This window comes from Arctopsyche grandis, chromosome 9 (genome assembly GCF_051622035.1).
Source record: "Arctopsyche grandis isolate Sample6627 chromosome 9, ASM5162203v2, whole genome shotgun sequence".
NCBI classification, from domain to species: Eukaryota; Metazoa; Arthropoda; class Insecta; order Trichoptera; family Hydropsychidae; genus Arctopsyche; species Arctopsyche grandis.
The window spans coordinates 27,190,883-27,215,028 of record NC_135363.1 but is presented as its reverse complement, the minus strand read 5'-3'; the positions used below and the strand labels follow the sequence as shown (position 1 = coordinate 27,215,028).

The following is a 24,146-nucleotide window of genomic DNA, read 5'->3' as shown; positions in this document are numbered from 1 at the left end:
ATCATCATATTGATATTTTGCTCATCCAGGAGCCTTATTCTACTGAGGGTAATATTCGTGGTCTGGGGCGACACGTCCGTGTTGTCACTGGACACAAATCTATGGAGTACCCTTGGGCAGCTGTTGCTTTGTTTTCTCCTAATATCTCTGTTCTCTCCTTAGACCACCTGTCTGGATCACATTGTGTTTGTGTAGAGCTGTCTCTCAATGGTTCTTCTTTTTATTCTATTTCGACTTATTTCCAACCATCCATCCCTGTTGATATCCATATTCAGACATTAGATAATATTTTGTGTCATCTGCGGCCTACTTCTAAAAAGATCATCATTGGTGGTGATCTTAATTCTTACTCCCCACTTTGGGATCCTTGCCCCACAAATGATAGGAGGAGATGCGTTTGGGGTAGCGCCCTTGAAGACTTTATCTGTCAAAACGATCTATATATCCACAACAACAGAGATGATATTCCGACGTTTGAAAGTCCTGCTGGCTCTTCTTATATTGATGTCACTTTGTCTTTGGGTTTAGATGCAGGTGATATGAAAGATTGGAGGGTTCATTCGGGAGAAACTCTGAGTGACCATAACTTAATTACTTTCGATGTAAACTTTGATAGTCCTATTAATTTTGTGTCTGGTTTGCCCTTACCTTTTCGTAACGGCACCAATCTATCTTGGATAAACTTCAAAACTCGTCTCTGTAATTTCTTTGACATATTTTCTGCTGCAAACAGTTGCCCTGATTTTTGTGCTCCCGATTTGTGTGCTTCTGCGATTAACCTTGCCACTATTAATATAGCACAAGATGTCTTTGGTAGAGTTGGTGCTGTAGGTAGGCGCTCTACTTCTTGGTGGAATGACTACCTGGCATCCCTTAAATCCTTAGTCAAAAGGGCTATACGTAAATTACGCTCGGCTAAGCGTCGTGGTGTTGGTCCAGATTTGTTAATGCCCCTTGGTATCGAGGTTAGAAGAGCTTCTGCACTTTTTAAGCGTCAAATTTTGGTGTCCAAAAAAAAGTCTTGGGAGAATTTTGTTAGCTCGCAAGCAGGGTCAGGACCTTGGGGACCAGCTTATAAGGCCATCACTAGGGACCCCGCTTTTATTATGTGTGGAGTTCGTAGTCCTCTTGATGGTCACCTTGCTTTATCTAGTAGTGAAGCGGTTAATAATCTTGTGAATGCACTTATCCCTGTTGATCGTTTTGACAATGATCTACCTGCTCACGTTCTTATACGTAATATTGCTTCTTATGTTACTGAGCTTAGTTGCTATGAAGACCTTCCGACTTCGGAGGAAGTTAGTGCGATTTTTAATAACCTGGCTAGGGGTAAGGCTCCTGGAGTTGATATGATAGGCGGAGATATTGCCAAAGTTGTTTGGTCGGTGGGTAATTTTGAACTTCTCAACGTTTATAGAAATTGTTTTAAATTTGGAACCTTCCCTAGTTGCTGGAAGGTTGGAAAATTGTTTGTCATTAAAAAGCACAATACTGATAGACTGGCTAGTGACCCTAAGGCTTATCGCCCTATCAGTTTGTTGCCTATTCTTGGGAAGGTCCTAGAGAGGTTAATTTCGAGTCGGCTCAATAGTTTCCTTGACGATAACTCTGTTTTATCCGGTGGTCAATTTGGATTTAGATCGGGAAAGTCTACTGTTGATGCAATTCGCTGTGTCTTGAGGGAGTCTTCGGACTCTCCATCCAAGTATGTAGTTGCTGTTTTGTTGGACGTTGCTGGAGCGTTTGATAATGCCTGGTGGCCCATGCTATTGATCAAGTTGCGTCTGCTGGGACTGCATCCGAATTTACTATGCTTACTGCAGAGTTACTTGTCGGATAGGAAATTGGTTTTCGAACTCGGAGGACAGGTTGGTTTCAGGGATCTCTCTATTGGATGTCCACAGGGCTCCGTTTTGGGACCTATCCTTTGGAACATTCTCATCAATGACCTCTTTACAATCAATTTGCCGGAGGGTTGCAGGTTGGTTGCGTATGCTGATGACATCGTGTTGTTAACGCACGCAAAGTCCCGTGTTGAGATGGAATGTAGAGCTACTGCGGCACTTCACCTTCTAGACGATTGGGCCATAATTAACAAACTTTCTTTCTCGCCCTCTAAGTCCAAGTGCTTACTATTAAAAGGTTCTCTTGTTAGAGCCCCTAATATCAAACTCGGAGACTGTAAGATCAAATTCGTCAACGAGTACACGTATTTAGGTGTTGTTCTCGATGTCGGGCTTACATTCAATGGTCATATTGGGAAAGCATTAGATAAAGCTAAGGTTTCCTTTGGTCGTATTGGTCGCCTTTGTGGTCGCTCTTGGGGTTTGGGTTTCCATGAAAAACGCTTGGTATACGATGCTGTGTTTGTGAACTCTTTGACGTATGCATCTAGCATTTGGGGTCATCGTGTCGAATTAAAGACGGTCCGTCGTACATTAAATAGTGGTCAGCGTTTTCCTCTGATCGCTCTTACCCAGGCTTATCGCACTGCGTCTACTGACTCACTACAGATTCTTGCGGGTACATTGCCACTTGACTTGGTCGTCCAAATAAGAGCTGCTCGAGAAAAACTTCGTGGTGGGTTAGATGCTTCCGTCTCAGGCGTCCTTTTCCGTGCTCCTAATCAGTCACAGTGCGATTATCCTCGATTCTGGCAAAGTTTGAAGTCTGTTATTTTAAATTGTGCTATTTCGGCTTGGCAACTTAGATGGGATTGTTCCTCTAAAGGTAGACAAACCTATTTGTTTTTTCCGAGGGTCACTTCGCGCCTTGAGCGTGATTGGCTGTCGCCTAGTTTTTGGACCAGTCAATTTTTAACTGGTCATGGCCACTTTAACGGCAAGCTCGCATCTATGGGCTTGGTATCTGAATCCTTTTGTCCGTGTTCTTTTCCGGAGCAGGATGCAGATCATATTCTGTGGTCCTGTCCTGGGATGGAGGCTGAGAGGAGGGTTCTGCTGGACAGCGTCAGGGGTTCTCTCATTGGCCCCCTACATCATGGGGATCTAATAATGAGTAAAGCATCGTTTAGAGCTTTCGAAAAGTTCGCGGAATGCTTTGGGAAGCTGTGTTCCCCTGGATGCTACTACTCCACTTAATTGCAAAAGCATTTATGTGTTGATTTATTATTATTTTTTTTTTTATATTATATTCTGTGAATGTGTGTGTGTGTGAGTGTGCGTTTGCTTTTTAGGTGAGTGTATGTATTTGTGGTTTATGTGTGTGTGTATGTGTGTGTGTGTATATATGTGTGTGTGTGTGTGTGCTTGCGTGCTTATGCACGCATAATCATGCGTACATGTATGTTTACTTGAGGTGTGCGTGCATTCGCACGGCACATCTCAGGTTTTGTTTCCTACCGCATGCGCGCTTTATGTGTTCATGCGTTGTTGTTAATTTTGTACTTGGTTATGTACAGTGTGGTTTTTTTATTAGAACAGTGATGTGCGGTTGTTCTTGTGCGATATTCATGAACAACCGTCTCGTTCTCCGACGAAAGGGTCTCTTGGACTGTATTCGTCGGGGGGGTGGTGGCCTCATGTTGAGGGCTTTAAGGGTCAAATTCCGTGACCTTTAAAGCGGGCTTAGTATAGAAAAGTGTTCCGCGTTGAAACCAGATCGCCAGATTGCGGCTTTGCAATTTTTTGTCGATTTACATTCTCACACAAAAATTGTTATTTCATTTAAACTTTTGTAACACGAAAAACATTGTCAAATAATAATTTTTCAATAAAAAAACAAATGAGATTATTTTCTAGAGAATTCAAAATGTGGTTTAATGTGAAAAATTTTGGTGATAGCTACTATGTATTTTATTTTTGTTTTCGCTTGTACTCATAATTATGATTTCGTTTTTTCAGGTAGATATATCGATTTCACCATTTAGTTCGCGATAATGGTTGAACATCCGGCATTTACAATAGCTGACGGACACACTGAAACTTCAAAATACAAAGAATTTTCCAAATCGATATGTTACAGTTCGATGTGGTGCAAACGATCGATAAGCGCCAAACAGACTGAACCACAGATTAACGACACGTGTACCTTATGCGTGCGCACTGCTCGCACTTACACTAAGCGAAATCTACCCGAAGTCCCGACATACCTACCCTGTATACGTTCTGTGCTTCTGATACTTAAGTTCCGAATTTTGCCTTATTAAACTCGCCAGAAAGATTCAACTCAATTTTAATAATTGCATCTGTGCACATCGAAAGGTTACTCATCATCTGATGTGCAATCTATCATTCGTGAAGTCGAGAATTGCGTTTAAAGCAGCCATCCAGTTAATCTGTGTTTCAGTCTGTTTGGCGCTTGTCGATCGTTTGCACCAAGCCCGTTACAGTTGAAGTATATCTTCCAGTTGTAATATATTTTGACTAGTTCGAATATATTCATTCTAACTCACGTAAGTTAATTGATATGGTGAATTACATTCCAACTGGTCAAAATATATTACAACTGTAAATACATTTCAACTATAAGTTCGTATAGTCGATCCGATGCGTGAGACTCACGAGAACAGAGCATGCTGTCGCCTTCGTGCAATGTGTAAAACAATTACTTTATTTTTTTAAATTGTTTCTTATTTAACTTAATAATATTATTACTGAAAGCTATATAATAATTCTTTAATAATATTACTGTAAGCTTTGCTGTCCATAGCATGACGTTGACAATTACTTTTATCATTTAAAAAATATAAATTTCCAGTATTATAAAATATATACGTATTCGATAAATAAATTAATAATATCAACAACTTGCGTATTTTATATTAAAATTTTATAAATATTTTTGTAAATATTTCAAAATACGAAACACAAACTCAAAACTAACAAAAAATAAATCTCTAATTCTACCGACCGCTAACACATGAACAATGTTGTATTTTTTGACCAAAAATGCAATGCGAAACTGAAACGAAATGTAATTGGCCATCGCACAGAGTGGTATTTGGCCTCAAAGGCTGGCAAAAATCTAAAATTTAAACTTCCACAAATTGAGTGTATGTTGGGGTCCCAAAACAGGTAGATGAATATGATGTTACATTGCGGAGTCCTTACCTGGGCTAAGCTCACTAGCCAAATGTCGTTGCAGTCGAATCCTGTCATTTGTGTGGTACACTGGTTTTTGTTCTTTTTTGTGATTACTTTTAACCTTTCCTTGTGATTATTTATATGTTAAAAGTGATTTTGGTGGAAAAACTGAGTATATACGTGTACGAATAAAGGTCTGTTCATACCTATCCAGCACGATCCGTATCCTGCAGGTGTCCTGCAAGTGCGGATAGTATTATTTGGTACATTATATGGACGTATATTCATACTCCATTCGCGCATGCGCATTTACGCATTCATGCGCGTCCATATATAATGTACTAAAGAATACTGTCCGTACTTGCAGGATTCGGGTCGTGCTGGATAGGTATGAACAGACCTTAAAGTGTTCTTCATTCTTGAAATAAACTTATAAATGAGATTTTCAAATTCTTATGAAGGTGCATTATATTTGTAGTATTATCAAGTTTTACTACATAAATATGTAAACGAGTGACTTGGACTCACAATAAAATACGGAAAATTTTGAATTGAAATGTATGCATATTAAAACGTCGATAGCAATTACATTGTATTACGATATTCTGCATATTTATACAGTTTGATGATCGATGAGACGTTGCATGTGAGGTTTGCTTTATAATTACATACATACATAAATGAAAAATATACAAAACACTACCTAGTATACAATACGTGTAAAACGAATATTTGAAATTTTATACAGACCGTTATGTTGACCTAAACACGGTGCATTGCGACGTGTGAATTCGCACTTCAGGGCTTTTCAAACTATCATAACATTCTAAAAATACAACTAAATATCTACTAAAATATTATATATCTCCAATAGTGATCAGTGGGTTTATATGAGAACCTTATATATAAAGTTATCATTCGCTAGAGAAAGGACTTTTCCTGTACTCCATTCAAACAACACACACCCATTAATTGTATCGGTCCAATATGTGTTCTATCTTAATTACAGTAGAACCTCGATTATCCGCACTAATTGGGGATGAAGGTATTCCGAATAATGAAAAATCCGGATGATCGAAAAAATCACAACTGACAGAGAAAGACGAGTACATTCAGTATGAATAATTTTTATTTGTCGACATTTACATACATATATACAAACATGAAGATCAATATTAAATTATTCTTTATTAAGAAATAGCTGTTCTTTTTGAAGCTGCCAAATCGCGAATACTTTTAAGACACATAAGTTGTCTCGAGTTACATTCTTCTTGGCTCTCAAACCACTTCATGGCAACATCTAAGCACTGAAAAGCTTCAGAACGTGTAGGACCGATATCCTCCTCGCAAATTTCCTCATCTTGTTCCACCAAGATAGATATTTCTTTAATTATTTCCTCATCGTTCAAAATTTGGAATGTGGAATCGTTCGCAATTTAACCACTCAATGACATCTTCTTCGTCACATTCACCACATATGTATGTGTTGAAAGTTGTGCTATTGCTCCCGTAATGTCTCGCATGTCACTTATTAATGCGTTACTGGATCATATGTACTGTTACGTATACTAAAAAGAGCCGCCGGTTAAGTGCAATCAGATTAGGCCATCCCTGACTCTGTGTGACCGTTATAATTGGTTTCGAGGATTATCTCCCCCGAATGCACTTAGCGGCGATAGCAGTACTCGGTCGCATTCCCGTGGAGTTCTTACAAGTAACACCGATACCGTGGGACTGTGTGTCGTGGGAATACATATCCGGGTACATGCCTAAACAATAGGGAAGTAACTGAATGCCCTGAGAGACCGGCTCCTTATAAGGCGGTACTTGGGCGATATCAAGACATTCTGGACGGAGCACTGCCAGTGCGTGTATCTCCTTTATCATCAATAAATGCTGTGACACGACTTTGGCCTTTTACTTGGATCCTCCACCCACCTATACGCAACAGTACTTGTGGCATTTTCAAAATTTTGACACCTTTAAAGAATTCCAACTTTCTGCTGCCATGTAGCATCATGCGAAGTAGCAAAATCGTAAAATTTGTGTTTGTTTTTAACGATCCGGATAATCGAGGTTCTACTGTACATAGCTTGACAGGAATGACGTTTAAAAGCATCTGAACTGTAAGAAGATTGAAATAAACATCTAAATACATAGTAGTAAATATTGAAAAGCATTGCAAAAAGCAGCATTCAATGCCTACGAGCACCTTCATTGTGCAAGCTGTGAGTCACGCCATAAAAAGTCGATGAAAAGAGCACCGCCATCGATGAAAATGGCGACACTTCCGTCGAAATTCAACCGTGACTCCATTTTCCTCGTCGAGTCTACTCGACCGCTACGCAGTGATGATGATAGTAGAAATCAGACCCCACCATGCGAGCTAGTTTCCAAGAACAAGACAAGACAATCGTGGAGCATGAGTCATGATATATGTATGTTATATGCATTGCGTGACGTCACGTCCTTGTGACCTAGTGTTAGTCCACGTCATCTATGACTATCAAAACAGTCATAATTTACTTGCACGTTGACTACGTCATCATTCTGCTGTGTGTGTAGAAGGCTAACAATGTTGGCTTATCGACGTGAGAGTTCAATTTGGTTCACCTTTGAAATGATAAATGATGGTTAGCGCCGAGGTCTCACGACGGCTCCAAATGCCGGATAAAATATCATAGACTAACAGTGTGCTACTAGTTTGTGTTGAAATGATGAAGAAACTGACCTTTTTATTCTTAATAATAATCGATGGCGAGTGACCTGATCCTTATGATGCTAATCTCCATGTGGGACTGAATCTTCAGTTTATTAACAGTATGATATTCTTGGGTTTCTAGTTAAGGTTAAGGTTTGGGAAAAATTTAAACGTCCATTTTATAAAATAAATGTGCATTTAAAAAAAATTGTGTTCATTTCTAAATTACGGATACAGGTTGCATTTGAGAGTTTGCTTTAATCACTGAAAAAAATATTTGCTACTTAAAATGTGGATGAAATGTGCATTAAAATGACAGATGAACTATATCGGCAACGTCGCGAATACCAAAATACGAAACAACGTTTGGTTAGGTTTTATTTATTTGTGGTTTGGTTCTATTTATTTAAGATTACATTTCACTAGCGAGAAACAAAAGTAAACACTTTTGACAGTTGACAGGTGTCAAAAGACTGCAACGTTACCACTTTTTGAATCAATTCCAATGCTGAAATCTATTTTTTTTAATGATCGTTTCATATTTTTTAATGTCCACTTTAAAATGCCAAAATATTTTATTCAATGCACAATACGAGATTGTTTAATGCACCGAAAACGCACAAACATTTTTTTTAATATACAAAGTATTTTTCTCCATGTAAAGTTAAATCGTACCCTTAAGGTTTTCACAGACCATCATTTTTGGAAGAAAATTAATATTTCTGGGATTCTTTGAAGTTCTTGGATGTGACAAATGCTTAGTGACTCATTTTGTTTGTCTTTTACCATTATTGCAAAAGTGTGAAGTCTTTGTCATGAATTAATAAGGCAATTTTAATAGTCAAAGTTGAAGAAAATACTACCTATAGTTACACTTCAAATGATATTTGCAATTTTTTAAGAATATTTTTTTTAATATAAACTATACACTCCTAAGGCAAAACAAAAAAAAAGTAGATATTGTATTAAATTAAAGCAATTTTTTTTTAATTTGTAGTATAACGTGACGTTTTCCCAGCCGTCCCATCAGGGCAACATTAGCCGATATAACATTAGCCATAAGGAGACGAGACGAGACTCGTCCATTCGCATTTCGGTCGTCACAGGGTACAGGCGTACCCCCCCCCCTCAATCTCTCCTGAGCCGTCTCCATCGCAGGCGTGCCCAGATATCAGCCATTTTGAGTTATCATAACTCCCTCCCCGAGTTCGTCACCTGTATCTCCACGCAGCTTCCTACCCCTGTGCGGGTTAACCTTTCCGTGGTAGCCAAGCGCTCCAGAAACCCCAAAAGAATCAGCCGCTGGAAGACAGACCAGGTGACCCGAGAGCCAGCTTCACAACAGCTATAGACGAGACGAGGATTCTAATCAGGAACTTCACGACAACTACAAGACATCCCAGGTTAGCCATTCTGTTCCCTTTGACCCCCCACACGGAACGAACAAACGTATCCCTGGACGACAGTAACTCTCCCAGTGAGAATTGTATTCCCGCGTAAAAAACGTTCTATCACAATAGTGATTCTTCATTGAAAAAAGGACTTAGAAAAAAAGGATGTAGAAATATTTAACTGAAAAGTAAAAATCTTCTGCCATAACTTGGCTTTTTCACTGCCGTCTTTTTTTATTGATCTTTGAAATTTTACCGAGTTAGCGTTGATTTTTTTTCAGACTTGCTCGAAGAAGTCAAAACTCACAAAATTTCAATAAAATATAAAGTTTGTTTATTGAAATTAGATGAGTTGCACATTTTATTGAATTTATGTCAGCTTAAAAGTCAATCTTTTAGTTCGATTCAATAATGGAAAAAATGTAGTAGTACAAAATGTCATAAGACCCATTAACCTTTCCACCGCGTACGACTACTATACATGTCTTAGCGAACATGCCCTCAGCGCGCGAGACACGCATAGATGTCTTGGAAGTTCCAACCTGTATAAGAGCCGTCTATTGTGTTAAAATTTTATAACTAGGTTCAAAATATTACTAAATGTATACTTTACCAAATTCAATAGATGGCAGTAGTCAAAAAAAAATATATAGATTGTAAAATTCAAAAAAATATTACAACCTATATTTAAAGTCGAAAACGCGATAACAAAATCCGCAAAAAAGCAGCCGCGTACAGGGCATGTTCGCTAAATTTGGTGACGCGGGCAAAAGGGTTAAGTATAAGTGATAACTTTTATAGGACAAGGCCTATCCTAAAGATCCCGTCGTTAATTGGCAACTTTTCAAATTGCACATATGGAAGCACTTAATATGTAGAACCTAGAAATGATGAATAACCTTCATCTACAAAATCAAATGAAAAAGTCTCAATGAGAGAACATACATATTGTGGACGATAAAACACCACAAGAAATGTAAACGAATTATTCCACTGAAACAAATTGAGTATGATTGATATTCAACAGAAACGCAAAAATTGAATATATATATATAATATTATTTTATTCCATTTCCATTTGATATACAAAAGAGTAACAATTATTAGGATAATTTGAATTAATTGTAACTAAACAGTATGAATTGTGGCGATCGTGATAAACATAAATTAGTTTATAAATTAAAAATAATGCATCTATTCAATATAAACGCGATCACAGTTAATGCAATTTTTCGATTATGTGAAAATGGGATATCATCATATACACGTATTCGGTCAGTTGAGTAGTTTGTTCATTTAGTCCTCCAAGAAGAAATATTGGCCGGCACGTTTCTGCTCCATATCCTAACATATGAATTTAAATATAGTAACATTGCTCAATATTAAAAAAATATACGTACAGAATACAATTGATATACCTTGACAGATGCAGTTTTATTAATCCTCGGTCGGAAATTATTAGGATCTCTTCTGAACGTAATACTGAGTAGTTCCAAGAAGCGATTCATACCATTGAGGAGCGTTTGGGGAGTGTGTGCCGTCGCATGAATTGACGGCAAACCTTCAAAGACAATAACACGATCGGCGAGATAAGTCGCCATTATGAAATCGTGCTCTACGACAAATCCGGTCTTCTTTGCGTGCAAGATAAATCTGGAAAATTTCAACACAACCATTTTAAAACATTAAATGCATACTTTTATAATATATAAATTAACAAACAAAACAAAAAAACAACCTTTTGATGACTTTAGCAGCTACTAAACGTTGTTCAGAATCGAGATAAGCAGACGGTTCGTCAATGAGGTACACATCGGCAGGCTTGCCGAGGCACAGTACGAGAGCTACACGTTGCAACTCACCTCCAGACAAGTTCTGGACTTCTTGATCCATGATCTCTTCGATTTTCATCGGCTTCATTACGTCAGTAATAAACTGTAAAATAAATGCAACACTTAGTAAAATGTCCAAACACTAATGATTATGCGAATAATAAAACAAACCTGAGGGTGAACATAGGCATCCCTAATCTTCTCATGCAACAGTTGACTCACTAAGCCTTGAGATTTGGGTGAAATTTTCTGCGGCTTGTAGCTGATGTTCAGTTGTGGTAGTTTTCCGGATCCTTGAAATAAATATAAAAGCATTATGCTTTCGAAGACTCAAATGTGTGAATTTGCGCAAAAAATCAATGTTATATACCGTCTACTTGTGCAGTGCTTTGAGCGTGCATCAAGCATTTTTGGAACACGGGGTCGAAGAACAGTTCGAACAGGTCGTTTTTAGCCATTGTTGATTATGTCAAATACTTCTTCACGCGCAATTAGGACAATATGCATAGTTACTAATTCGCACTACGTACATAACCTCGAAATTATTCAGTGCAATGGCGGACGACCGAGAAGTCGAACTGGTTGGGAGAATCGAAGATGTCGAAGTACCAGAAGACGTTCCCGATCGATTGATCGAGAATCCTTGTGCAATATTGGGGAGTGAATGGATTAAATGGGTGACGGCTGTCGGCCGCAGAAACTGACAGCGCATGTCACGTCAGTGTGGCCACTACTAAATTTTTCATATGGTTGGGGATTACATATTAAAAAAAACTTCGGATGTGACCAACCTATGACTTTATCGGTAATTGGACTATTCGTCACATTGGGGTGGTCACAAAGACAATTTTTGCCATGAAAATCGCGAATACACAATATTTGGCACTCAAGTTCTCGTTACTATGATAGTTATCGTTAGTATGATGGACTTTTCGGCTGCCAGATGTTCCGTTATAGAGATTTTAGTGACTTTGTGACGAGTAATTTGTGACCAGTAATCACCGAACCGACTTTATCTATGTATTTAACGGTAAACGAACTACTAGTCATATGCGAACCAGTCATATAAAATCGAAACGAAAAACGAACTACTAGTCATATAAAATCGGTCAACCAGTTTTCTCGTGACCGATTTTAGGGTGTGACCAGTTTTAGTGTGACGGGTGATCACGTGTGACCGATTGTCCTGTGACCGGTTCACATTTGACTAGTAATCACCAAACCGTATTTAACCCTCCCTCACCGAAGTGGGGAATGCAAGTGCCCCAATTTTTACGTTTTTCGTAATAACTATGTGGTTTTCAAAGGGTGACACGACAACTCGTTCACAGATTTTCCGTAAACCGAGGATGCGTATACGGCCATCTCTTTCTCACCCCGTCTGTTCACCAAGATCTTGTTTACTATGCCATTACGTATGCAGCCATCTCTTTCACAGACCGTCTGTTATCGGTGAACCTACTGTTCACCGATAACAGACGGTCTGTGAAAGAGATGGCTGCATACGTAATGGCATAGTAAACAAGATCTTGGTGAACAGACGGGGTGAGAAAGAGATGGCCGTATACGTAATGCCTGGAGCGCATCCTCGGTTTACGGAAAATCTGTGAACGAGTTGTCAGGTAACCTTTTCAAAGCTATACACCCTATATTTCTTGTATGCCTAGAATGAACTACAAGAAATTTATTTTAATAGATTTTGTATGATTTAGAAAAGGGGTACATCGTAAAAAAAATACATTTCTACGTTCCAAAGTATGATTTTAACCTTTCCTTACCGGTGATAGAAACATAGTCGACATTTACTCTAATTGTATGAATATCTCTTTAAATATACTAAATACAGAGTTCATATTTTGGGTATTCCTCAGCAATACATTAATGTATTAGATAGAATTATTATAATATACACGTATTTATCTGACGCAACAGAAAAAAATATTTTATCGAAGAATCGGGCATAATGCGCAAATGCAGTGTGTGTTATTACGTTTTTTCCTTCAGTCGTGTCCCGTTCTCGGTGCGCGCGTGTTGTTTTTTTAGTTTCGGAGCTTTTTTGTACCGTGTGGACCAGCACTTTATTTGTGTTTCTTGATTATTATATTGTAAATACGGTAATAATTATTTAATGTTATTTTTTTTTTAATTTGCTATGCTACATTGTATATTATATTTATATTTTCAAAGACAATTTTAATTTTTGAAAAAAATGGCTGAAAGAAATTTGATGAATGAAGAGGAATATGATAGCGATCTCGATTTTGAAATAAATGATAATTTTACTGATACGGAAGATTTTATTGAAGATATGGAAGATACAGATTCGGAATTAGAGGCCAGTGAAAATGAAGACGAAGAAGTGTATACATCGAATCATGGATTTCAATGGAATTCATTACCACCATCATCCTCAAGACGTAGAGAGTGCAATATTGTTACCGAAAATTCAGGACTTATAAATGGTAGCACTACTGTAAATACTATTAGAGAAATGTTCTCTTTGTTTATAAATTCAAATATGGTGAGAGAAATATGTGAACAAACGAATCGTCAGTTACATCGTACATCCACGAAGAATTGCTTGCATTCATTGGAATAATGCTTGCGTCTGGCAGAAATAGGACCCGAAAATTAAGCTTAAATGAATTGTGGACTAATGACAGCGCTTTTTGCCAACCATTTTTTACGGCATCTATGTCTCGGGATAGGTTCATCACAATATTCAGTCAAATTCGTTTTGACGACAAAGAAACCAGACAAGAAAGAATACACGTGTCGTCTGATAAATTAGAACCTATCAGGACAATTTTTAATAAATTTGTAGAAGAATGTAAACGTAATAATTCTCCAAGTTGCAACATTACTGTGGATGAACGTTTGGCTACCTATAGAGGCAATTGCCCATTCCGCGTGTATATGAAGTCGAAACCCGGTAGATATGGAATAAAAATGTGGGTATCGGCTGACTCTTCAACAGCATATATATTAAATATACAGGTTTATACAGGTATGGTTAATAATTGCCGAGAGATAAATCAAGGGAATCGTGTAGTGATGGATTAAGTTCAACCGCAATATGGCACCAATAGAGGTGTAACAACGGACAACTTTTTTACTTCGGTGGCATTAGCTGATAACCTTTTAGATAAAGGGCTAACTCTAACTGGTACCCTACGTAAAAATAAACGGGAAATTCCTAAAGAATTTTTACCATCGAAACATAGACTTTTACACAGTAGCTTGTTTGGTTTTACATCAACCAAGACATTAGTTTCGTATGTGCCAAAAAAAAATAAAGCAGTTTTGCTATTGTCTACTCAATTTCATGACAGTGAAGTGAGTAGTCATGAAGAAAAGAAGCCGGAAATAATAATGTTTTATAATAAAACAAAAGGTGCAGTAGATACCGGCGATAAAATGTTTTTATGGAGATGCTGGATATAGCTGCGCTAAATGCATATTTGCTATGGGCGCAGAAATATCCAGAATGGAAGGCGAATAACAGAAGTCGACGAAAATTATTTATTAGAGAACTTAGTTTGGAATTAGCTATGCCCAATATTGTATTTTTTTTATTTACGTTTACTTCTCATTTTTTTTTATCAATTTATGTATTTGTGTATTAAAATTATTATTGTGAAAATAAATACATGAAAAGTACATATAAACATATTTTATTTTATTTGATGAAAAAATTGAATATATTTTTACGCATAGGTTTTGGATCATCGCGTAATTCTGGCGGATGTGGCGTGATTTCTGATCAGCGAGTCGCGGAGTGGGGGCCTAGTGTTCGTCCTCACTTGGAGATGGGCGGCCTTCTGGGATTGTCGTTCACGCGTCTTCAATTTCATGCTTTTTAGATCGTTTTTAGCAGTATATTACCAATATTGATACATATATATTAATTTATATAGATACGGACTATTACTATAGTCATGAATAGAAGGAAAAATGGTTAAATATTCATATTTATCAGACTTTAAAATCACGAATTTCTAGAACGACTGAGTCGACATCACCGCTGCACGCGTATTTTTTTAGCACCGTAAGGGAAAGGTTAAGGCGGTAGCTATAAGTCATGTTTTTGACTGTTCGCTTGCATATTCTTGTTGATCGATGAATCAATGCGAGAGAAAGACACAGCTATATCTATAAGCTATTGTTTTCATCGCTTTCGACGCATGCCTATTTAGTCATGCAGTCGCCTGTTGGCCTTACCTATGTGCGTTTGCGTGTTGATGCTTGTCGTTATTTTTTAATGCAAAGATAGTCAAAAACATGCTATAGGACTAAAACTTTTTTATGTTGATGTATAAATTGATTAATAAGATATATATTGAACCCATTTGTATTGAGAAAAGCTGTATTACGATAATTAAACATACATACACGTTCACACATACCGCATTTTGGAAATAAATACGGAAAACGATACGGCATACTGAAATTTTGCTAAATTTAAAATTTCAACCATATACAGTTTAAATATTTTGTCTTAGACTACTCTAGGAATTCAAGAGTATAAACATCGTTTCAACATTATCATCATCATCATACCTGATTTCGCTAACGGTAAGTACTTTATTTTAATTATTTCTTGTAATCCTCTTAAAAAAAATCAGTTTTATTCTTGACCGAATATAAGTATAGTTTTCATTATATTTTTCGGAAAACTACGGAATCCTATAATAATAATGATAGTAGTAAAGGGACAAAAAATATATATATTGGTATACCTCTACTGAGATATAATTGTTTTAAGAATATTAATATTGACCTGTATTTATTTGTTAATTAATTTTAACTTCAGTTATCAAATTAAAATATGCTATTAATTTTTATAACATATATATTCATTCTGTTTTACTGTCGATATTTCATATTATTTAACATAACTTTTTTTTTAAATGATTTTGGACCCGGATTCGTCGGGTTTTCAGAAACTATTTGAATTTCAGAACACCAATAAGTCTAAATACAAATCCAAGTACCTATACGAAATATAAAATTTGGAATGCTTAAAATACTCAACGTTGAAGTCTTTCGAAGAGTACACAGACGTAGGAACCTCTCGACAATGATAAAGTGATAATAATATACAAATTATTATCTAAAATTGCTATCCCTATTGCAATAGTATCTGATTGATCAAAGTCGATCCAATCTAACATTACTTGTTATTTAACAGTGCGAAAACGTATGACATATGATATAATAATTTTAGATGACGGTGTTTAACATCTGATACGATTCATAGAAGGTGCAAATTAATTTACACAAAATACATTTGTATGAAATTTCTTCCGTAGAGAGTACACTTACCCTCTTCCGGTTCCAATTTTCCAGCCAGCATTCGAATGAAAGTCGTCTTTCCTGTGCCGTTTTCACCAAGCAAGACCAAAATTTCGGAATCGGAAAATTGTCCTTTGTCTACAGTGAGTTTAAAATCATTACCCATGGTTTTAACCATTCTGGGATATTCGTAATGCTTCATACGCTTAATCTAAATTATAAATAAAACATCATTAGCATATATGTTTGCATGAATAATTCAAACAAAACTTATATACATTACCTCTTCTTCTACGGCAGACTCGGACACCTTGAATATGAGCGATTCGGTACGGAATCTCATATTTTCAGTCGGCACATAACCGTCAAGGAAGATATTGATACCTGACCATTAAGAAAAGTATTAGTACGATTTGAAAAAATCCATTAATAAAATAAACGTAAATATATTCACCTTCTCGGACTGAGAACGGCATAGTAACAACACCGTACACTCCAGGCATTCCGTACAGGCAGCATATGAAGTCAGATAGGTAATCCAGGACTGACAAGTCATGCTCCACGACAATTACGAACCTAAATTAATATATTGATAGTAAATACACTGATTACATAGTTATATTGTGCGAAGAAATGCGACATACTTATCGGGATCGATCAACGATCGAATAGTTTCGGCAGCATTCAATCTCTGCTTAACATCAAGATATGAAGAAGGCTCGTCGAACATGAATATGTCTCCGGCTTGTATGCACACCATGGCGCAAGCGAATCGCTGCAATTCACCACCGGACAGTTCAGAAATTTGACGATCGCGAATGTGAGACAGCTCTGAAAATCGAATGTATACAATTCATTTTAAAACTAGATTTTGGCTTTTACTAGGATAAACATATTTATAGTCTGGGGTGTAAAATAGTATCTCGGAAACTAATTTTCCAACAAGTCAACTATTTTGATAGCACATCTAGATGGACGGTTAATTGCATGCTTTAATAAATAAAAATCCTCGAAGATTCTGAGAGTCCTGAGTAAGAAAGAAAACATCAATTAACCGTTTGCCCGCGGCCGTCTTCTATGGAAGCTTTGCGCGACAAGTCTGTAGCGCGGCTGTCTTGCATAGAATTTCTGAACTTTGCACGGGATTTTGAGCCTTATATGCGCCTATTTCAACTGTTTTAAGGTTCAAAATTGGTCGAATATATTACTGAGAGTTGAATGCCATCTATTCGATTTGCTTAAAATGAATATATACCAGTCAAAATTAGTTTTTTGTGGAACCATACTGAATCCTCGTTTATGTGACGTCACGTCTGTTTAACAATGACTACGATACGTCTCAATTGTATGAAGAATGATTATTTGACAATTAAGCCAAAACTACGAGATATATTACGTATTTTATTGTTTAAAATAATACTTTTTGTGTTAATTAACATATCTGGTTACTTGAGTAAATATTAAAATCTGTATTTAAGGTCGAAAACTCGATTGCCAAATTTGCGAAAAAGGTGGCCGCGTACAGGGCTTGTTCGCTATATTTATTGCCGCGGGCAAAAGGTTAAAATACTAATTGAAGTCTGTCTCAATAGATTTACAGTTTAGATATGAGCCGTTATATTTGAAAGTTGCATAAGTCCACTTTTTTTCATTTCGAGAAATATTTCGCAAAATATTGTAGCATATGCCAAAAGGAGCCGCCGTTATAATTGGTTTTCGAGGATTATCTCTAGGCTTAAGTACTGTCGGCTAACAATGTACTTAGTGGTCGGTAACGGCATTCGGCCAATTCCCACAAGAGTTCTCAGAGCTGACAGCACGAGACCGTGAGACTGTATATCTGGTACATGAATATAATAGGTAAATCAACTCGTCGAGGAAGATGCAGTGGGCGACCTGCCCTTTATAAGCAGGTACTTAGGCCATATGAAGGCATTCTGGACAGAGCACTGGCGGTGCGTGGATCTCTTTAATCACCCAATAAATGCTGTGAAGCGACTTTGGCCTTTTATTTGGATCCTCCACCCACCCCTATGCAAAAATATTAAATATAATGTTTTGCGTTTAAAAATATTTAAAAATACCGGTGGCCTGTAATAAGTTTATTCCGCTCTTCCAAGATCGTTGACAAATCAAATTAAACGAAGTGATAACAATTTGTGAATTAAGTCAAACAGAAACAGTGTTTTTGGAACTGAAAATTGGACTTCCGTCACTTAAAAATATAACGGCTTAACTCTAAATGAAAACAGCCACCACCTAATTGGCCAAGTGTTTTTAAATTTATCCAAATGGATTAAAATTCAAATATATATTACCAAGCATTTTACAAATTTGATGTTGATTTTTTCTCTCATCCTTCTTATCTAACAGTTGACCCACGGTGCCTTTGACGGCTTTGGGAATTTGATCCACGTATTGTGGTTTGATCAAAGCCTTCAAATGATCTTCAAGAATCTTCGTGAAATAGTTTTGAAGCTCAGATCCACGGAAATACGACAAGATCTCTGTCCAATCGGGAGGATCCTAGAAAACAAAATACACAAACACACATGAAGAATTTAGTATATATTCACATAATATTAGTTGTAGAAATGAATTAACTTACGGTAAATCGCCCCAAATTGGGCTTTTGCTTGCCAGCAAGAATTTTAAGAGCAGTCGACTTACCAATACCATTTTGACCGACTAAACCGAGAACTTCTCCCGGTCTCGGAATCGGTAATCTATGGAGTTTGAACGAATTTTTGGAATAGCGATGAGTAGTATGCTTTTCCAAATTCGAAGGTAGATTAATAATGGTAATGGCGTCAAAAGGACATTTCTGGAAAACAAATTAATTGATACATACTCATGTACATATTAAAGTTAAAAATTTTAAATAGTGAATGGTTTACTTTGACACATATACCGCAACCGATACACAACTCTTCGGAGATGGATGCTATTTTGTTATTGGGGGTGACTTCAATGCAAAGTTTACCCATGCGCACCACCGGACAACTCCTCTTGCACTCCTGCCGACACCTCTTGGGTTTGCATCTATCAGGATTAACGATGGCAATACGAGTTTGCTTATCCGTCTCATCGTTGGACCTGTTGCGAGACAAGGCTGAAATCATGATAAAGCCTACATCAGAGGTAAGTCAGTCTGTGGGGGGGGGGGACACTTTGAGGTTAGTGTGGGGGACGATAGTTGATCAATAAGATATCCTTTAGACGATGAAATTCCAGGTTTTGACAAAACTAAAATATTATATCTATATATACACTGGCGGTCACATAAATTGCATCACTTTGAATTTTACGATTTTCGGGTCGTAAAAGCTCTACCCCATTCTGGGTTCGAACTTTTCTTTATGATTTTATTTAAATAGACCCTCCTCGATATTTTGAACACCTCATTTTCAAGTGTGATTTCGAAGTGGAAGCAGCGTTGTTCTTAATCTACAAATAGTAGTGTCAAAACGCCATCAAACAACTTCGGAAAACAATGTGAAAATTTTAACTTTTTTCGAAATGTGGACTTTCAACAAGAGACATTTCAAGTCTGTTGGGATATTCTTAATCAAAAATTTCAAAAATACTGAAGAAACAAGAAACTGGCAGTGTGACAGTGTGTAAAGGCACCGGACTGACTCGGAAGATAAATTCACGGGGAGATCGTTTGCTGACACGCCAATCTATTGAATATCTTTTCAATACTGCTTTAAATTAAAGAACAGACATTTTAAAAGATTTTTCAATTAATATTAGTGTTGAAACTTTGCGGAGACGACTGAGAGAAGGTGGCTTTTACACTTGGAGACATGCAAAAAAGCCATTTCTCTCATTTAGATTGAAGGAGACACGTCTTCAATGAGCCAAAACTTATGAAAACTGGACATTTTTGTATTGACAGAAAGTGATACTCTCGGATGAGTCCAAGTTCAAGCTCTTTGGATCGGAAGGATTACAGTATGTTCGATGCTTAAGTGAAGAACGATACAACGAAAAGTATACTGTCAAAACAGTAAAGCACCCTCACAGCCAAATGGTTTGGGAGTATATTTCATACTACGGAATTGAAGAACTTTGTTTTAATAATGGTTTTGTGAATGAAGAAATGAACAAATCAATATTGGAGGAAAGTTTTGTCCCATCGATGGAAGAACATGTTTCATACTGCGGTGAAGGAATATTCCAAAACGTATCCGCACCATGCCAGCGATCAAAAACGGTAAATAAATATTTTATTTTATGCTTATGTATGTTATTAATAAAATTTAAAAATAAAAAATTATATGGTTTTTTATAGGTAAAAAAAAATATACAGAAAATGGGAGTTACGACGTTACCATGGCCTGGAAAAAGCCCCGATATGAACCTGATAGAATATTTGTGGATGATTATAAAACACCGATTAAGCAAAGTGAACATCTAAACTGCATAAAAATGAAAAAATAAAATTTATAATGAGTGGTACAATGAAATGCCGCGACGCATTATAGAAGAACTGATAAATTCCATGCCTGCTAAGATTAAGGAAGTCATAAACGAAAAAGGAGGGTCCACTAAATATTAAGTTTTATTTTTAAATGTGTAAAATATGATTAAAAATTACATTAAAATGAAAAAGTACGAAAAACAAATAAATTATTGTTTCAATTATCTCTCATGTATATAAATGTGTATATAAATGAATTTCTGTGTGTATGTCTCGAACAGGCTTCTAAACCACTTAACAGATTACGATAGAACTTTCAGCATTTGTTGTATGCATGTCCGGGAAGATTACTGTGAAAAAAAACGGGAAAAAAAAGGGAACGGAAACGGGAAAACCGGGAATGTGTGTCATTGCAACGCTATAATTTCAAATATTTTCGCGTCGCGACCAACGTGTTCGCTACCTGCGTTTTTCCGACAAATGGGAACGGGAACAGTTCTCTGTGGCTATTAATTGATATGTAATTATGTACTTTGTATAATACTAATAATATTTGTATCAAATGTTTCTGGCCAGGAAGGCGCATTGGGGTTACTTGTTAGGCCTTCCTGGTACAAATTAAAAATACAATGTGTGTAATAATTAAAAATAATATAAAAGAAATGTAACTATTGAAGTTTGGTACGGTGTAGTTATAGAGTTTAACACGGAAACGTTTTTTGTATATTTCTAATACAAATATTATTTTTCTTCATATAATTGCAGTGAAAAGTAGGGCATCGAACATAATCATATAGAAAGTAAAACAGTGCTGATAAATTTGGTACATTTATATATTAGTATACACACACACTGAACGCTAATGGAATGATATACAACAGTACGAAGATTTGTCGTGAAAATGATAAAAAAAAATATAATAAATTTAAATTGAGGAGTGAAATATAATTGATCTAAAATTGAATGACAAGCAAATGAATTGGCAATGTAAGTGAAGCTTAGCATTTTGTAAATGAATAACGAATGAGTGTGGTGTGAGTGAGGTGATGATGCGGAGAGAATTGTCCCATATGTGCACGACATAACCTCAAAGTGAACCGAGTGCGGGGGGCGTGCGGGGGAGGGGAGACGGGTCCCCTCTCCTCACTCGGAAGTGGTTACCTGTCAGCGAGCTGTCAGCGACCCGTCAGTGACCCGTCAACGACCCGTCAACGACCCGTCAACGTCAACATCCACTGGCAACGCGAGCTCACTCTGAAAGGGCCGTCTATTGCATGTGCATGTACAATTGTACACATGTCAATGGCAGCGTTAACACTAGCGGTTGATACCGCGGTATTTGACGGCGTGGAAACATACAGCGTGTTCCAATCTTTCACCAATCGGCGAGCCACACGACGCCCCTCCATAGCTCGCGCAGTACCCCTAGGATTGCCTTGGGGGGATGTCGTCGATATTTCAGAGAGCGTGTCGCGAACATATTTACGACATTTGCTCGGCTCATTACTTTATTCAATTATCTTTCTATTTACCCGGCTTCGCTCGGTATTTGTAATATAAACCGCTTAAACATGGCCAATCTAATGTGGCAGCTCCCCAGGTACTGGCCGTAAACCATCGTGTGATACCGCTTCTTCTGTCATAACAAAATGCAGTGCATACCATCACCTCATAACCACTTTATTGTTCAATTATCGTACTCTACTCATAACTGGTCATCTAAACACGCAACTTTTATTGTTCGCAGCACACCCACACCCACACCACAGCCTTCTACCAATCGAAACTCCAAGCGAGATGACATGACGAAACTACACCGTCACTTCTCTCGCCCTTCTCCATATATATGTACATATATACATATATGGGGGTGGTATATGAGTACAAATATATATATATATATATATATATATATATATATATATATATATATATATATATATATATTGATTAGGTAATATCGGACCATTTACAGAAGATAGAATATGTAAAATCAAAATTGTTTTATTTTAAAAAACGGACAGATTTATAGAATTCACAAATATCAAAATGTCAATATTGAAGTACCTACCTAGTTCGTTTTGTGACCCTCATTTATTAAAAAATGTTTCTAATTTATTGAAAAATGTGATTTTCAGGAAAGAGTTGAAAAAAATAGAGCAATCTAAAAGGTCGGGCTGCGGAGCTGATGAGATATATACATATACCATCATCCTCGACATTTCACGAACTGAGCTTTTTGGCCAACGTAGAAAAACCCGTGCTGACTATGATAATCATCTTGATTATATTACTACTTTTAGAAAATAATTTATTTATTAGGTACTATTCGACCACATCAACTTTAGTCTCGGCCCGATGATAGTAATTCGACAATGGACTGAAAACAATATTAAACACCATGAAGATGGCATGAGGGCGAAATCAGACAGCGGTGAATGTGGGACGTGGTTTTTTTAGATACATATAGAAAAAACGTGGCATTCATCGAACGCGTACATGGGATAGTTTAGAATTTTATAAAGAAAATAAGAAACTTTTGAATCAAATTAGCAGTGTATAAATAAATATAGCAACAGAGGTGATGAAATTGAGTGAGAATGAAGATGATTAAATTCAACAATTAATTTTTAAGCGCACTTTTTAAGTTCCTAACTACATATGTATATTCCGGTTATTATGAAAGTGGAATAAGTCATATAATATTTCCTTTGAGATAATTGGACTTTTGTGTAAATTTGTTTTAAAAATTATTGTGATACCTTAGCCTTATGGGGGTCTACGTGACGAGCCGGAATCTGATATTACCGAAAACGCAAAGATCGAAAATCGAAAGATCTTAAGTCGAAATATCAAAAAAAGAGGGTGCATGGTAAACGGTACATACTCACTGTATGACCGGCCTTATAGATATAATCTTTTCCCGCACAATTATAAAGAAAATTGTAAAATAAACATTTTTTTGTTAAATGTTCTCTTTTTTTGTCCATGACACTTGGCAACCCTAGCTTATGGTGATTTTCGATGATAGTGCGATATAACTAGAGGTAGGATAGTCACAGTGCTATACATTGTTGTAAATCCTTTGTAAAAAAGGTTCCGCAAACCTTTAACAATGCATTTACAACCTTTGAACAATACGCGGCACCTTCTGGGTCCGGTGACTAGATATAACCATGTCTTTGAATATATGTATATAAATATAATGTAGCATAGCAATATGAAAAATTATTACGGTAAATAATAATTACGGATCACAAATGAAATTATTTTATTTAAAAAAATCAATATAATACAAATATACATAAAAAAGAATAACAAAGATAGTAAAAAAATAAAAAGCAAGAAAGAAATATGTATAGTAAAAAAACAAGTAAATAATAATGATAATTATATAGGTTGACCTACCACGGTGTCTACAAGGTTACAAGGCTGTTCTTTTTTTCTCATCGAAGA

At 36.7% G+C, this 24,146-nt stretch overlaps 2 protein-coding genes and 2 long non-coding RNA genes across 5 annotated transcripts in view; 2 read left to right on the top strand and 2 right to left on the bottom strand.

Annotated features, from left to right (window-relative positions):
• The window catches only part of LOC143916668 (uncharacterized), a 265,871-nt gene that overhangs the window by 8,842 nt on the left and 232,883 nt on the right, over positions 1 to 24,146 (top strand). The window lies entirely within an intron of this gene.
• Positions 6,159 to 7,845, bottom strand: LOC143916667 (uncharacterized). Its single transcript, XM_077437867.1, has 3 exons — positions 7,777 to 7,845; positions 7,258 to 7,658; positions 6,159 to 7,169 (listed from the first exon to the last, which is right to left on the bottom strand). Exons 2-3 carry the CDS (start codon positions 7,313 to 7,315, stop codon positions 6,883 to 6,885), a joined length of 345 nt encoding a protein of 114 aa, XP_077293993.1. The 5' UTR covers positions 7,316 to 7,658; positions 7,777 to 7,845; the 3' UTR covers positions 6,159 to 6,882.
• pix (ATP-binding cassette sub-family E member 1 pix) lies at positions 8,740 to 22,009 on the bottom strand. 2 transcript variants are annotated; one of them, XM_077437852.1, is made up of 12 exons: positions 21,852 to 22,009; positions 19,162 to 19,394; positions 18,873 to 19,088; positions 18,583 to 18,790; positions 16,909 to 17,095; positions 16,719 to 16,840; positions 16,548 to 16,648; positions 16,295 to 16,475; positions 11,141 to 11,262; positions 10,876 to 11,072; positions 10,556 to 10,790; positions 8,740 to 10,481 (listed from the first exon to the last, which is right to left on the bottom strand). In XM_077437852.1, the coding sequence occupies exons 2-12, from the start codon at positions 19,384 to 19,386 to the stop codon at positions 10,434 to 10,436; spliced, it is 1,842 nt and encodes a 613-aa protein (XP_077293978.1). In that variant the 5' UTR covers positions 19,387 to 19,394; positions 21,852 to 22,009; the 3' UTR covers positions 8,740 to 10,433. The 2 variants fall into 2 exon arrangements, with proteins under 2 accessions (XP_077293978.1, XP_077293979.1); XM_077437853.1 differs by having other exon boundaries at positions 19,162 to 19,415; positions 21,852 to 21,994.
• On the top strand, positions 20,379 to 20,765 carry LOC143916669 (uncharacterized). The gene is made up of 2 exons (XR_013261003.1): positions 20,379 to 20,483; positions 20,580 to 20,765. It is a non-coding gene; the product is annotated as an uncharacterized LOC143916669 (long non-coding RNA).